The sequence below is a fragment of the Enhydra lutris genome, unplaced genomic scaffold, assembly GCF_002288905.1.
Source record: "Enhydra lutris kenyoni isolate GAN:26980312 unplaced genomic scaffold, ASM228890v2 scaffoldscaffold58, whole genome shotgun sequence".
Lineage (NCBI taxonomy): Eukaryota > Metazoa > Chordata > Mammalia > Carnivora > Mustelidae > Enhydra > Enhydra lutris.
Window position 1 is genome coordinate 15827342 of NW_019154142.1, and position 17498 is coordinate 15844839.

Below are 17498 nucleotides of genomic sequence, written 5' to 3' on the forward strand. Positions count from 1 at the left end.
CCTTTTAGAAAGTGGTTGCTTTTCTGTTTCTAGAGTTGCTGTTCTTCTTGTCTTTGATCTCACGTTGGATTTGTAGGTGTTTGCAATCTTTAGATAAGCTATCTAGCTGATCTCCCGCTACCTGAAGTAGTCTCAGCCTGCTACTTCTCCGCCATCTTGACTCCTCCCAGGCTCTTTATGTTTGATGGGTTTTATAAAAGTAGCAGATATGAAGTGATTACAAAGGTGCTCATAACTGCAAAAGTTCCTACTATAATGGTTAGTGACGTGTTTATATAATCCCCAAGAACTTCTGCCGTGTGCTTCCAGATTGGTGCTCTATGCCTTTCTTGCTGCCATCTTGGCCTAAAGACCATTAGGGTACCTGCATGTTGATGACTTCTGTAGTTTTGACTCACACTCTTTTGTCTATTTCAGTTTCTAAATGCCTTGCTGTAATCAGTTTTTACTTAAATCTTGATAGGTCACTCGGCCAAGGAAATGAATAGACAATATATTAAAAAGGAAAAACCTCATATGATTCATAAGTTTATGAAAACATTTTAAGTGTTATTGGTAATCAGTGAATTATAAATTATGTCTTGTGGAGATGTGGCTTACCGAGAAATTACAGATTATTTTTAAAAAATAAATAAAACTTTTAGTAGTCATTCTTTTTGAAGAGTTCATGTATTATTTTAGAGAGAGAGAGAGCATGTGTGCGTGCAGGGGGTAGGGGGGTCGTGGGGGGTAAAGAGAGAGAGAGAATCTTAAGCAGACTCTGCGCTGAGCGTGGAAACACAGGGCTCAGTCTCATAACCCTGAGATCATGGCCTAAGCTAAAATCAAGAGTCAGAGGCTTAACTGACTGAGCCACCCAGGCATCCCTCAGTAGTCATTCTTAAATGCTATTGGCATAAGCTTCTTTGAAAGCAGTTTGAAGTATGTGTTGAGAGACTTAGAAATACTTAGTCTTTGACATGAAATCTGTATTTAAAATTTCTGCTAACCAAAGTCATTAGAAATGGAAAGATGTTTATTACAGTGTTTTTTTGCCTGCACTTTTAAGTTTCTCTGATAAATTTGGGAACAATATTAGAAATGGTTACTAATAACACATATGTGCGAATATTACATATCTAATGATGCTACATTATGGAGAATCTTCAAATAATTTTGGAAAACAGTTTTATAAGGAGAACTCTATGAAGGGATGGCGTGTGAGTTGGACCTTGAAGAATCAATGGGCTGATAATTGCAGGTGGGCCTTTTGTTGTGGGGAGACAACATGAGCAAAGACACAACGATGGAAATGAGTTTATTATACAGAAGGTAATGACTCATCTGGCTGGAACGTGGGGTTCATCTTGGAGGAGTAGGAGAAGATGTTATTTACGTGGTATGTGTTAGATACTTGCTAGATACGGAACATACACAGATGGCTGAAAGAGGAGAATAATGGGAATTCAGAGGAAAAGCATATAAAAGCAAGAATTTCATGAAAAGTTTGACGAAACTTAATGACCAGATGAAAGAAAATCAGAGATAACGGAAGTTTTGAGTTTATATGACGCCAGTAAAGAAATGAAAAAGCTGGACAAGGAGACCCTGATGTGACAAGATGCTCAGTGTCGTTTCCACAGTTGGTTTAGGACAGGGACACAGCAGAGCTTTGTTCATCCTGTGCACCTTATTCTGACTTAGGGTTTCCTTTTTCTGTAAAACCAAATGGTGTTCCTCATGTAGCTCTAGCAATGCCAGTTTCTAACTGACCAATGTGAAATTTGCCAGAAAGAACTTTCTAGGGAATTATAAAAATAATTTAAGCAGTATAGATATTTCAAAGTATATGGCATTTAGTATATATTTCTTTTATGTACTGGAACAATACTTGTGTTTGATTCTGTTCACCTTATTTCATACCTTTGTGCATCACACGAACATATTGGGAATGGGGCCATAATCTTAAGGTAACAGTAAATTTCATTTCAAAGCGTATTATAGGTAAGTTTCTTTCTTTGGCAGATGGGAGATTCTTTGGTCCGAGAAACCGACGAAGGTGAATGCTTCCCAGGCTCGCCAGTTTAAACCTTGTATCAAGCAGATAAATTTTCCCACAAACCTCATACGGCTGGAAGTAAATAGTTCTCTTTTGGATTATTACACTGAATTAGATGCTGTCGTGTTACATGGTACGAAGGACAAGCCAGTGCTTTCTCTCAAGACTTCACTTATTGACATGAATGATTTAGAAGATGATGACTATGAAGAAGAGGATGTTTGTGGAATGGATAGTCTTAACAAAAAGTTTAGTAGTACTGCCCTCGGGGAGGGGCCAAATAATGGATATTTTGATAAACTGCCTTATGAGGTAAGCCAAAGATAATTAGTAGCAGTATTGACATAACACTATAATTTTTAAATGTTTAGGTATTAATGTTTATTTTACTATCAGAGAAATGCAAGTGTTGGTAAAGTGTATGTAATCTCATGTATTATATATAATTAACCTTTGAACAACATGGTTTTTAAACTGTGTGGGTCCACTTATACATACTTTTTTTTTTTTTACAGTGTAGTACTGTAAATGCATTTTCCTTAGGATTTTCTTAACATTTTCTCTTCTCTAGCTTATGTCATTGAAAGAATATAGTCATAATACATATAATATACAAAATGTGTTACTTGACTATTTGTGTTAGCTGTAAGGCTTAATTAAGTCAACAGTAGGCTCTTAGTAGTTGACTTTTTGGGGAGTCGGAAGTTATATATGGATTTTCAGCTGTGGGCGGGGGATGACAGCCTTAACTTTTGCTGTTGTTCAAGGGTCAGCTATGTTTTGATTTTGAAAAAACTAGACAAAATTATGTAATCTTACCACTTTTGTCTTGCATTAGAGTGTTAGTAAGACTGTGAAAGGGATGCTTATCTACTTGATAAGCCCATAGTTTCTCCAAGTGTCCTTTATGCTTTTCTACTAACTCTCGTTTATAATCTACTGACTAGTTATAATTTTTGGTCTAGGTAGGTGGAAGGTGCCTCTGCCGAAAGCCTTGTTTTCACTATGTCTCTCCAGGGGCATTTGTGCAGTATGTTTAGCATCCCTGGCTCCCAGGCATCAGATGCCAGAAGCGGACCACCAGGCATTTTTGTCCTTCGGTGATAACTGCTATGTGTGGTTAAAAACAATATAACCAAGTCTTTTTAGGAAAAATTTATAAACACAAATTTTAGCCAATTTAGACTATCCTCTTCCAAACTGGTAGGTATTTCAGGTTTCTTTGTAATAATACAAGTAGCTTAACTTGCATGGAACAGTAAGATGGCCTCTTGAAGGCCTAATGGTCACCACAATGCCCGTACAACATTTACAGTTAAAATGCTGCCATACATCTTGTGGAGTAGCTAAAGCTGCCACGAAAAGATGAAGTTAAGGATCCAAGGTAATTTAGTCAGTAAGCCATGTGCCAGGATCCCACCCAGGCTGTCTAGGTCAAGTCTTGTGTTATAGAAAGAAAGCTTCACAGATTGGATGAGACCCGCTGGCCCCTGGGTGAGAGGACTGAGGAAAGATGAAGGGAGAGTTGAGTTGGGGAAAGAGGAGCGTGGGATCCTGACAGGGTTGTCCCCCAGGGCTTCAGGGAGCATCTGCCCTCACAACAGTGGGAGCAGTTCATCAGGAGGAAACGAAATCACTTCTTTGATTCTTACCCACTTCCTAAAACTACAAAGTAGAGATTTAAATTCAGCAAATATGTTTTGAAAAGTTTTTGAATTTTATCCAGACTAGAGAAATGGCTGACACAGAGCATTCCGATGAATAACTGAGGGGAACTTCAGGCAGAGGGAAGAGAATGTACAGAGGTGAGAGGAAGTGAACAAGTGTGACCTATTTAGGAACTCCCGCCTTTCAGGGTGACTGGAAGAGTATTTGATAGCAGAGGCCATAGGAGATGAAACTGGATGGAGGCTCAGAACTGCCTCGGTGCCTAACTCCATGGCACACCATTCGTGTAGATGTGATCAGGACATCCTAGCACTGGCGGTGCACGGTCTGCGTCAGAGAGGTCTTGCAGGTTTTACTGAGAGATTTGCGTTTTATCCCTTCAACCCGTGTTCCTCAGGGTGCTGTGTTTCTTCAGTACACAGCAAGATTAATTGGGGGAACTCCTAGATACTTGAGACCTTATATAAATAATTTTTGGTAAGAAATTAGAGGAGATCCAAGATTATATACCCATAATAGTTTCACACTCACTTTCTTGTATTCTCTTGTATTCTTTGTAATGCTTTTTTGAGAGGGAGAGAAAGGTGGGGGAATAGCTAACATTCCAGGAATTACCCATAATATGCAGGCATTTTTGCACCTGTGTTGGCCCACAATTAGAGTAATTGCCTAAGTTTTTGGCCTTCATGTAAATTCCGTCTTTCCTATGTGTCATGGTATAAAGAAGACAGTGAACCTTTTCTGTAGTCAGTAGGGAAACACTGAAGGTTATATTTAATTTATTTTAAAAATGAGAATAAGAAAATGAGATTTCTATCTTCGATTACCCCGCTGGCAAATGAAGAGTAGACTGAGAGGAGGTCAGGGTGGGAGGCAGGGGACAGCAGTTAGGAAACTACTGCTGTCATTGAGGCAAGAAATGATGAAGCCTGAATATTGGAAGATTTGGAAAGGAGGTGAATAGGAGAAATATTCCAGAGCTCAGACAGTAGAAATTGAAAGTAACTAGTAAATGTTCATCTCTAGAGGAAGCAGAACATCAGAGAGACTTTCAGGTTTCTGCTCAAAATGACTAGGTGGATGGACATGCCATTAATCATAAAACAGTGGGTGAAGGTAGGAAGGGCACATTGACTTTGGCGTGCCTGTGATTCCTCAAAGCACCTCAACTGGTTGAGGACAGTAGGCAGTTAGTATTTCAGTTTGAAATGCAGGAGGAAGGTCTGACTTTATATATGAGTGAGTCTACTTGGAAGAGGTGAGGGGCACCGTGGTAGATAAAATTAACTGGTGAAAGTCTTAGAGTATGAATCAAGGGCCAAGAGCAGAATTCTGGGAATACTAACATCTAGGAGTCCCATAGAGGAAGACCTGTCAGAAAAGGCCCTTGAGATGAAGATGACAGTGTCTTAACACTGAAGCAATAGGAAGCGAAAGAGGCATAGAAGACATAAAAAGGACATAGCCACATTGCTGCTGAGAGCAAATTACAAGTGCCCACAGGTTTTGGTTGCTGGGAGATCTTTGATAATCCTGTAGGATAATCAGTTCAGTGGAGCCATGAACCTAAGGTAAAGAATGAGAAAACCTTGTCATATTTGATTAGGGCATGAAGGAGGGTAAGAGAAGCAGAGACAAAAACTGTTTACTTTGAGTATAAGCAGAAAAGTGTTTCTGTTAATACACTCTGTTTATGATCTGTGACATGGAGAAGACTGTCCACCAACAGGGAATACTTGGTCATCTTGCCTAACACTTCGCCCCTTTGGGTGGCACTCAAAAAAGGCATATCAAAATGAGGGAGAGTATGAATTAGAGGAATTATCTGTTCTAACTTACCTTCTAAAAGGAGAAAGGACAAGTGAATGGTGGAGGAAGCAGCAGAGTAGGAAGGTTTCTGTCTGTGATGCAAGTTGGGAGAGAGTTCAGCATGCTTCTGTGCTGAAGGGAAAGGGGCAGCAGAGACGGAAGGCTTCCAGTACAGGTCAGGGGTTTGATCAGTACCACAGAGGCATGGGGAAACCAGGAGACGGAATCTGTAGTCTGAGGACGTTACACAGCCCTGACGAAAGCCAAGCACCACGCAGAGAGAGCACCAAACACTGAATGATCTGTCACTGACTAAAAAGAGAAACTTTAAAAAAAAAAATTACCCAAATTATTTTAAGATAATCCAAATCATTTAAAGTGAAAAAAAAAAAAAAAAAAAAAACCATTTTTAAATACGTCAAGTGACAGTGTTTCCATAGTTGAAAATAATTGTTTTATGAGTAGAGCGGGTTTTGAGGACAAATAGACCAACTCTGTTTGGAGAGTCCTCCCCAATATCACATCCTACATGCACTGTAGTATCAAATGGTACTTCATGCTAGGCTACCCCATATAAAAACACATTGTGATAGATACCAGATATGGAATGATTAATGGGTATTGTCTTGTAGGCCTGAAATGAGTTATCTCTTATTTAATCAAAATCCAAAAGTGCTTTTTCACATGGTAATATCATGATCTCAGTGACTTCTCATTATGCTTTTTCTGTTTTGATATTTGCTTAAAATGTAATATTAAGTATCATAGGATGTTTTCACACAAGATGCACATCTTTTAACATTGGTGTCCTTCGTTTGGAATGATGTCAGAAATTGCTGGGTGTTATTTAAATTACAAATCATCTAGAAAAAGTGAATTATTGATCCTCTGATGCAGGGATATATTTAATTTTTAATGCCTTCTTGTACTAACTGCTTAAAAATGTCCTGATACAACTTTTAATATTGTAGTTAAAACAACAGATTTTTAATTCATTCTACAAATATTTAAGGTCCTACTGTTGCCAAGACCAGATGGCTTTCATAGGTTCTTTCAGACATTTAAGAAACAGATAAATCCTATAGTATTTAAACTCTTCCATGGCATAAAGAAAAAGGAAATTTTTCAACATTTTTATGAAACTGGTGTAACATTGTAGCACATAAAAAGACTACAGACCAGTTTTACTTCTGCAAACAAATACAATAAAGTAAGTAGAATTATTTTAAAAGATGGTACAACAAAATCATTCAGGATGTATTCCTGGAATCAAGGGTGTTCTGGTATTAGAGAATTGTTTTTGCTGTTAGAGAATTATAATACCATAGTTCTAGGTCAAAAGGAGAAAAATCCTCTCTCATCTTTATAGATACATAAATTTGGTTGCCAAATGACAGCTGGATGTTTATCCAAATTTGTTATCCATCTCTGTTAAAAAATTATATACCTTGTTAAACTTCTTGTAATCGTCTATGACCAAATATTACTAACCAAAGCTAACATCATATTTAGTTATCAGACACTAGAAATGGGTTTTCCACTGTGGTACCTACTAGCCACATGTACTATTGAGCACTTGAAATATGGCTAGTCTGAATTGAGATGTGCTGAAAGTATAAAATACAGGATTGCAAATACTTCATACAAAAAAAAAATCTCAGTGATTTTATATTGATTACATTTGAAATGATCATTTAAAAATATTATTAAATAAACTATTAAAATTAATGTCACTGTTCTTTTGCCTTTATTTTTAACTTTGTGAGGGAATAATTGAAAAATTGTCTATATTTAAAGTGTACAACATGTTGATTTCACATGTACATTGTAGAAGGATTACCAAGATCAAGATGGGTGACACATACATCACCTTGTATTGCTAACTTTTTTTTTTAATGTTTGTGTTGGAAATTCTTAAGATTTACTTTCAGCAACTTTCAAGTATACAATACAGTATTATTAACTGCACTCTTTGACTTTTTAAAAAATGAGTTTACTTTCAAAGTTACATATGTGCATCACATTTAAATTAAAGCCAGGAACAAGACAACAGTATTACTTCACATTATTCTAAAGCATTAGCCAATGCTGGAAATATGAGAAGGAAAAGACATAATTTTTGGAACAGAGGCATCATCATCATCATGATAAAATCATCATTTGCAGGTGATATGATTATGTACTAGAATTCTTAGGAGACTAGGCTAAAACTACTAGGAACAATAAAGTTGGCAGGTCACAAACTTAATAGACAAAAATCAATAGCTTTAGGAACTCTAGGAACATGAAAGATCATTAAATGATAAATTGTACCATGCCCTTGCCTAAGAAGACACAATAAAGTAAAGGTGTCAGTTTTCCTTAATCTCTGTATTCAGTGATGTCCCAGTTAAAATAAAGAATTTTTGTTTTTTAATTGAAAAATTTACCTGAAAAAAACCATGAAAATACTCAGAAAAATTCTGGAAAAGAAGAGTGATGGAAGGGGCACTAGTCCTACCAGATTATAAGACATATTCTGAACCTGTGGGAATGATATTTGTGGGTCAACCATGAAGAAAGAGTCTCCTTTGCAACCAGACAATCCAGGGCATTCCAGGGCATAAACTCTAAAAAAATTAGAACAAAACTCATTTGACTCAGAGGTCTATTGATGTGAGAGAAATAACGGATAAATAAATGGAACAGAATAGACAGAAACAGACCAACAGAAAAGAAACATTGGCAACTCCCTTGGCAAAGGGTTACATTTCTGTAGTTAAAAAAAGAAGAATAAACAACAGTGCCAAACTGTTTTTGTCTTTGTTTCTTCTTTTTCTGCTTTCAGAATGATGAAATTTATTGATTCCAGGGCTGTCTAGGATATAAGTGAATAATTAGTACTTTTTTAAAAAATTATTTATTTGAGAGAAAGAGAGTGCATGTGAGGGGAAGGGTGGAAGGAAAGAATCCCAAGCAGACTCCCCTCTAAGCACAGACCCTGATGCGGGGTGCCATCCCACAACCCATGAGATCATGACCTAAGCCAAAACCAAGAGTGGGTCACCCAACCGACTGAGCCACCCAGGTGCCCCTGCATGGGTACTTTTTACACAGTTCGTAGTGAATCAGTGCAAACACTCTGAAGGGCAATTTTATGCTTATGTCAAAATTTAAAAGCATGAAATTCACCCTAAGGTATATTTGCAAAGTTTGCCAAGATATGCGTATATGCACATACACAACGTTACTGCAGTATTAAAATGGGAATTATGTCAGTGAGAAATTAGTTAACAGTATGCCATATCTATAGAAAGAAATTGGTGGATTTCTATGTGCAGATAAAGAGGTACCTATAAGACACATCATTAAATGAGAAAAGCAAAGTATAGAACAATGGATATAGTATCATTCTTTTAGTGCAAATCCAAAATGGGATTTAAAGTGCATATTTATTGGAAGAGATCAGAAAAACTTAAGGACTTACCAATGGGGAGAAGGTTCGTTAGATTTGATGATAGAGACTTCTCATTTTCTACCTTTCTTCAGTGTTTGGGTTTTCTAATGTTTTACTCCAGTTTTCTTTTGTTCTTTGTATTTTAGATGTTAGAAGTTAGCATATTATTGGGGTGATGAGATTTAGACTAATTTTTAATTTCCTTTTAGTTCCCTTTTTTAAATATCACTAACCTTTTATATTTTTTAAAGTCCAGTTCAAGCTTAAAGAGCAAAAATACCCCAAGCCTTACTGAACACAATCTATGTACTAGTCAGCAATGCTCATATTTTGTGTACCCTTTAAGCTTATTTTAAATATCACGTTATCACAGTTTTGTAATTTTTTGGCCTAAAACAGTGAAATTCTGACCTGAAATGAAATTGGGCTTACGTAGTCAAATAAATTGAAGAACATCATTTAGGTTAAAGGGCATATTTGCAAAACAAAGTGTAGCTAGACAAATACATTGCATTAAGCAAGAAACTCAATATTCCCTCCCATCTAAAGATTTTTACCATTTAGCAAATATTTGATCTTCTTTTTTCTTTGTTTCTTGGTCCAGAATAGGCTATTCAGCAGTAGTTCTAGAAAAATTAGTTTAGAAGCCCCAAACTGCTCACCGTCAAAAAAACAAAACAAAACAAAAAAACAAATCTTGGACTAGTTCAAGGAAATTATTTTAATTAGAGATAAAAATCTTTTGGATTCCTCCTGTTTAAGACTTTTTGTATCTGTTAGCTACATCATCCCTGCCAGCAGGCCCCTGTTTTCTCTTTCCTCCGGGAACTCTCTAGCAGCTCCTTGGCTGGTTTCCCTCCCTGCCTCCCTGCCTCCAGGAGTAACCCCTGCAGTGTGAGCTTTCCAAACACTGATCTGACCGGGTCATTCTGCAGTCTAAATCCTTCCAGACTCCTTATTGCTTCCCGAGTAAATTCAAGCTCCTCTCTGAGGCTCTTTGTAACGCAGCCCTTAACCACTAACTAGTCTTTCACCTAGTTTGCCTCTCACGCTTGAAAGCTGAGCCTTCCAGGTATAAGTAGCCTCTCCCTTTGGGGTTAGGCCTGTGTCTTCCCGAGCCACCTCTGCTCCTGTCTTTCAAAGCCATTAAAACATGTCATTGTACTTTCCAGTTCCCACTGGACTCTGCAAAACTCCGAAAATGGCAACTCTCATCTCTCACCACGTTTGAGGTGTAGCAGATGGCTCAGGAAATGTTGAGTCTATGAAAAACTATTAGTCAACAGATTGCCAAAATAGATGTTTGTACTGTTAAAAAAAAAAAAAATGAGTGGTAGACATGAGCCAAGTATACTTGAAACAATTTTGGAATGTAATCTATCTTGTCTTATGTAAGTATGGTTTCTTCTGACTTTGGGTAATGCTGTGGTGTCTCGATGTCCTAGGTGAAAATACTGTTAGGAAATATGTGACGTTGCCGTTCTTTGTTAGAGCGTACGCTGTCCTTCAGTGATACTGGTTTTTAATCTGTTTGATGTAGCTCATTCAGCTGATTCTGAATCATCTGACGCTGCCAGACCTGTGTAGATTAGCCCAGACTTGCAAACTGCTGAACCAGCATTGCTGCGACCCTCTGCAGTACACCCACCTCAACCTGCAGCCATACTGGGCAAAGCTCAATGACACCTCGCTGGAATTTCTGCAGCCTCGCTGCACCCTCGTCCAGTGGCTTAATTTATCCTGGACTGGCAACAGGGGCTTCATCTCTGTGGCGGGATTTAGCAGGTTAGTGCCAAGCCGCGCTATGCTCATTCTACCAGTAAGCAGTACTTAACAATGGGGTCGTTTCTGTAAGAAAAGTTTGAAAGTATCTACCATATCCTTTAGAGAAATAAGAAAGAAATCCGTCTTGTGTGTCATCATGTTCAGCATGCTTCTACTTACCAAAGCGAGTGAATTTCACCGTCCTCTTCAGCTAAACTTCACAATACTATGAAGGGAAATGCTGCCCTTTACCTCCTATTTTGTAAATCCCAAGTAACTTTCAGCAGAGCTCCTTTTTTTCTTTCTCATATGTTCAGTGCCGATGATTAACACATTTTAAAAACTATTTCCAAATCAAAATCCACCTCTCTAATGTGATTTGTCAGAAATGGAAAACAATTTATTATAGAACATTTTTAATTAAATCTTAATTACATGTGCAATGCATCACCCAAATTTAGAAGCTCATTTAAACTAATTATGTTGAAAATGCAATTGCATGCTAAGTAGGCGGCCACACTTGCAGACCTGCCCAGGTGTTTCTGCTCCTTTCTATTTAAGCATTTCGTTTTCTTACTATTAAATGTCACCTGTTAAACATTTGAAAGCTTGCACAAGTGCATATTCATTTAGTAATGCCATATTAATTCTGCCTATGATACAAACAGGTGTTTTTCTCTTAACCTTGATGAGGTTATTCTCATTGTACATTACAGTATAATCCCATCATTTCATTAAGTTAAATAATGGAGGAGTTGAAACTTTGGGAAAATTACCTGTTATTTTTGATTAATGAATAATCTATCCTGTTTTTAGAAGTTAAAAATAAACAACAGCTCTCCCTTCACACACCCTCAGTGGATACATTCTTGAACAGTGGTTTATGAATTAGAAATTTGTATATTGAGCCTTGTTTTCCCTTGACTAGACTATAAAAATAAAGATGCAGTTCCAGAAATAAATATTTGATGCCATAAGATTCGGATGAAATAATAATGTTTGGGGTAGTAACCGTGTCTTCAGAGTGCTAATATTGATAGTTTATGCAACAAAGTAAAAAATAAACACAAGCAGTAATGGCTTATAGCACATGTTGAAACCCTGGATGCCCTGAGTTCCTTTCTTTCCCGCCAAAAATAGAGCCAGGGAAGAGAGTTCTTAGATAAAACATTATGGTATTGTGGGTCAGAGAGTATAAATATTTTTTTATAACATGCTATGTATACAAAATGTTTTCTATTACGTAAATTTGCTTAGGAGATATCTAGGGTAAAAAAATAGACATTTCTTTTTTAGCAGAATGATTTTGGTGAATTTTTATAGAATCCACATTTTAAAAATTGCTGGACATTTGGCAGCTATCCAGTGAAACACAGCTGAATCCTTTTTACTTGCCCTTGCTCCCCTCCCCACCCCACACTTCATTTGGAAAGTTTTCCTTCCTGCTAATGGGACCAAGGAGGACTGAAGCTAACCATGACCGTGGGTGTTTAGAGCATACACTGTGGCTCAAAATCAAGACCGACTGACTCATAGATGAGTAACTGGTGTCAGCATTATTTTACAATATAAGTACCTTTCAGCTATTTTAATTCCTCTCAGAGCTCTTTCTTCAACGTTTCCCACTACTAGAAATTTATTGTTTTCACCCTTCGTGTGTAAGAAATTATAGTGAGTGTTGACTGTGTAAAGAGATGTTTAACATAGTTCCTACACCAGTCTATAGGAAAGATAAAGTTATAAACATGTAAACATCCTTCCTATTTTTGTTAATGAAATAACAAGATGATAACTAATGAGTGCAGACTTTTTTTTTTAAAAGAGTTTTATCTATTTGAGAGAGAGAGAGAGAGAGCAGAGGGAGAGTGAGAAGGAGAAGCAGACTCCCTACTTAGTGGAGGTGCCCACATGGCGCTTGTCCCAGCATCCTGGGACCCTGAGATTGTGAACCGAGCTGAAGGCAGATGCTCAACCGACTGAGCCACCCAGGTGCCCCATGAGTGTAGACTTTAAAGAAAGCATTGGTAGTGAACAGCTGAAGTCCAGCTTCTTTGGCAAAACATTGCATATGACCATGATATCATGAGTAAAATGGAACAGTAATATTAAATCACTGTTTTAAAACTCCCTTTGTTTTGCTCATTCTGGTGCATGAGCAGAGGCATAAGTTGTGAGAAGAAAGTCTAGTAATGCTGCTTTTTAAATTTTAGACTCAAATGGATAAAGATCTTCTTTTGCGAGATTAAAACTCCAGTCTACTTTCTCACCAGCAATTTCTCTTCCATTTTCAATTCAGCCACATTAGTTGCTGTGGGGCTGTTTGAATAATCACAAAGGTGCATACATAAATTTAAGTTTTCCATATTTTACGCTAATATTTTAGCCAGTAAAACTATAAATCTTGATAGCATTCCTTTAAGCATAGTCCTTGTTCCCATTAAGAAAATAAAAAGTTTAAATACCAGGAAGAGAGAATTCTTTTTATGGGTGGGAGATACTGGAGTTTTGCCTACTGATTGCTGTTGGCCCCCTTGACTTGACTTCTGAATTGATTGTCATTATGGCTTGTAGGCAGCATTCCCCGAATAAATAATAAATATTCATGGCTTGATTATTAATGAGTAATCTCTGAATAAGTATGGTCTATTTATGCTCATTACTATGAAGAAGACTTATAATACTTTAAAGAAAAAAAGTACATTTTGAAACTAGAGCCCAGTGATGATGAGCTGCTTTTGAGCAAGTGTTTGGGAAAAGTTTGATACAGTTTATTTTTGTTGTGGCAAAACCTTTCCTCACAAGTTGGAACTGTTTAAGTGCATTTCAAAGAAATTTTTAGGAATTTATATTATTCAGAATAGTAGGAAAATAGGTTGAATTGGAATAACAAGAACCTAAAAGTTTTAATCAGTTATTAAAATCCTATTCTATCTCCAGATTTGTGATTTGCAACTTCAAGTACTGCTCATGAATATCATTACTCATTAGAATCACATCTTTTATAATTCCATTTTTCTTTTATAATACAGTTCCCTAAAGTCTCCAATATTTCTTTGTCCCCCTGCCTGTTTGTGCTTTGAGGCTTAATCATATCACTCTGATGCTCAAAAAGCCTTCAGTTTATTTTTCCACTGCTATTTTTTTTTTTTTTGGATAGTTGCCCAAATTAATCACCTTGATCTCCACCTCAGTTATGTAGAGATTTTTATCCCTGACTCCTCTAATTGTTAAGAGGAAATCCAAGAAAATATTCTTGGGTGCTTTTTTATATTCAAGACTTTATTGGGTGTTTTGCCATAGAGCTACAATTTTATGGGATAAAGGGCTTATTACTTATTTCGTTTCTTTAGCTGCCTACCTATGCTTTATATAGTTGTCTCTTTTAGAATGTTAATTCCCAGAGATTTGAGGCAGCTTTAAGACTTTCTTTCCCCTGCTCACAAGTTTTGTTTTTAATGGCTTTATTTTGGATCAGATGTATTAAATAATGTTCCAAATTATAAGGGATTAAAGACTTATCTTAAATATGCTGTTTTATAAAACCCAGAGTCAACTAACAAAATATACCACTAGGAATCAGAAGCCATAGATATTTGTGTCTAATTCTCCCCTTACCTTTTTTCCCGCCTTACCTTTATACATCAGGCAAGTTGTGAGGACTGGTGCCTTTTATTTTTATGAGTAAGCTCAGATTAAATCATTTATTCATATGATTTTATTATTTGAGGGTGCAAGTTACCACATAGTAAATTACTTCTTACATGCCTATATTACTGTGGACAGTTTAATTCACCACATAAGGATAAGCCATTTCTTTCTTTTCCCATAGCAAGAGACCTAGTTTAGGTCTTCTCATGATACCCTCGGTATCAGGAAATACTTTGTGAGAATTCATATCATGGAATGAAGAGACTATAGAAAATAAAGAAGCTGTAGTTCTCCTGTAAGGCAACCAGTATCACAATTGAGACGAATAAATAGATCACCAACACAGAAACATGAATGTAATTTTGCAGTAACATAAAACTTAAATGAGGGCCATTAAGGAAAGAAACAAGAGTTGTGTTCGGCTAATTAATTGAGTCTGCTGCTACTTGTGCCTTCTTGAACTGCAGAGATCATGAAGAAGTAGGTGTGTAGATTCTGTAAATTTAGGAAGACACAGTATGGTAATATTAACTAAATCTGCTCTGAGTAAAAATATGCAATATAGAAAAAGAGAGGGAAAGTCAGAAAGGTAGTATAGGCATGATCATTATCTTTATTGTGCTTTCGAATTCTGTCATTCATTAAATCATTTTGGGAAGTTTTCTAGTCTATTAACAGTTGGCATTCTGCTGATTGGCTTGACATCACTATAAATTCTTCAGAGAAGTTCAGTAATGAGGGTAAGAGGAAAAGAAAGGTCAAAATGTTGCAAGTCCAGTATGAGAAAAAATTACAGAATGAAGTGCTTAGCCAAAAAAATGAAGACCTTCAAGAGATAAGATGCCTAAAGATTTTAAGAGTTAATATGCTCATTTAGCTCTTGTAATTTGCCAATACTTGCAGAATTATCAAAGTCTGAAACCCTACATCCATTTCTAGGTTGCTAGCTTACAAAAATATGAAGAACTACCTATAACTACTATTTATACTCAAAGTTAGGTAAAATTATTAATTTCATTATATTTCTTGGGAATAGTTTCACCCTAGTAAGGGAAAAGTACCCTGAGTCCGTAGAACTTAGTGTGTTTTGGAGTAAGAGGAAACTTAAATTCTTCAAGTGAATTTTCCTAATTGGAAGATACATTTAGTAAACTCTCATCAAATGTTTTTTCCGTGCCTGACATTGTGCTAAGTCTTGGGTACACCAGAAATCTCTTTCGGTTGCCAAAGGATTTGAGGCAGTTTATAAAACTCAATATAAACAAATTAGTAAGGAAGGAAATTGTAGTTAAGAGGGAAAAAAAAATGTAGTGGTTTAGGAATAAAAGAGCCTGAGTTCAGTTCCATGTAGAGAAGGTGTGTCGTGGTTTAGTATACCTTGCCCACCTTTGACCTAGATCCCGAATCTGAATATTGAGCACCACATTCAGTGCACAGTCTTCTCTTTCCTGATTATTTTAGTGGTGTCCTGACTGTCCCCCTGTTTTTACTCCTCTTCCCTCTCTGTTTGTTCTCTACACAGAAACCAGAGTGATCCTACTAAAACACAAGGAGGTTGTGTCACTTTTCTGCTCAAAACCCTCTGATGACTGAGAATCCCATCTCTCTCAAAGCCAACATGTTTATGGGACATGTACTATATGAGCTGCCTCTTATACCTCTCTGACCTGCTTCTCTCCTCCCCCTCACTTTGTACCTCCTGCCCTCCTGCATTAGTCTCTTTACATTTCCTCACTCTATGTGGTATCCTGCCACAGAACCATTGTGCTTGCCTTTCCCTCAGCCTGGAATGTTCTTTCCCAGATACCTGCTTTCTTACCTCCTTACTTCCTTTGGGTCTTGACTCATCTTCTCAGAGAGGAGTCTCTGACCACCCTGTCTACCCTTGATACTTCCCATTGCCCTTCCCTGCTTTTATTTCCTTCTCAACACTTCTCACTTTCTTTCTTTTTTTTTTTTTTAAGATTTTATTTATTTATTTGACAGATAGAGATCACAAGTAGGCAGAGAGGCAGGCAGAGAGAGAGAGGAGGAAGCAGGCTTCCCGCTGAGCAGAGAGCCTGATGCGGGGCTCAATCCCAGGACCCTGGGATCATGACCTGAGCTGAAGGCAGAGGCTTTAACCCACTGAGCCACCCAGGCACCCCCACTTCTCACTTTCTAATACACTATTTGTTTTACTCATTTACTTTTTATAGCCTGCCTCACCTACCAAAATATAGGTAAGCTCCATGAGAGCAGGGACTTTGCTTTATCCACTGCTAACTCCCCAGAGCCTATGGTAATGCCTGAATCATAATAGGAGCTCAATAAATATTCCTTCAATGAATAAGTGAACACACTTGATGTGATGCAAAGCACAGTTTAGCTAATTCAGTTTAGCAAAGGTAACAGGAGTGAGACAGGTTGGAAGAAATCCGGGAGAGGGAGTAGCTTGAGGAGTGTCAGGGAATTTTAAGGAAGGGGTGGGCAGTTGTGTGAAATGCCACAATAAGTCAAGTAATTCAAGCACTGAAAAGAAAGGGCATTGAATTTGGCATTTAAAAGGAAAGGGCAAATTTAGGGAGAGCAGAACACATATTGCAGTGGATTAAGAATAAATAGGTGTTCAGGTATAAATAAGATATGTGGGCAATAGTTATTTTCAGCATTTAAAATAAATTTGTAGCAGTTGAATTTTTTGTTTGAGTGTGAGTTGGCCAAGATTCAACTTTTATTTTAATGTTTGTGGGGTGCCTTTGACCTTTACCAGCTGCTTTCACATATTGTTTGATGTTCAAAACCAGGAGGAAGTGTGGTGAGTGCTATTATGTAATTCTAGTCTGCCTTTTACAGCTGAGAAAGTACTGAGACTTGGGTAAATGCCTTTTCCAAGGTCACATGCCAGGAAGTGGAACAGGGCTAAAAATTAATCTTCTGACTTAGAAGTCCAGTGTTAACTTCTTTTATTTTCATAAAGGATTGATTTAGTTAATTTTACTTTATATGTGTATTTGGAAGCTAATTAATACATTCAGGAAAAAAGATGTGGCATAAATAAAGTAAGAGTTTGTTACTGATGTGGCACTGTGACCGGCAAGAAAATGTCAAGAGACCTGGACAGGGATGATTGGTGCACTTCAGGGTCAATTTGCT

The 17498-nt window shown here is 37.2% G+C and overlaps 1 protein-coding gene across 2 annotated transcripts in view; it reads left to right on the top strand.

Annotated features, from left to right (window-relative positions):
• Positions 1 to 17498, top strand: part of LOC111158329 (F-box and leucine rich repeat protein 4) — an 84248-nt gene that overhangs the window by 31067 nt on the left and 35683 nt on the right. For both annotated transcript variants that reach the window (XM_022520305.1, XM_022520306.1), the window contains exons 4-5: positions 2005 to 2350; positions 10492 to 10736. In XM_022520305.1, coding sequence (XP_022376013.1) covers positions 2005 to 2350; positions 10492 to 10736 — 591 coding nt within the window. The remainder of the gene's footprint in view (positions 1 to 2004; positions 2351 to 10491; positions 10737 to 17498) is intronic.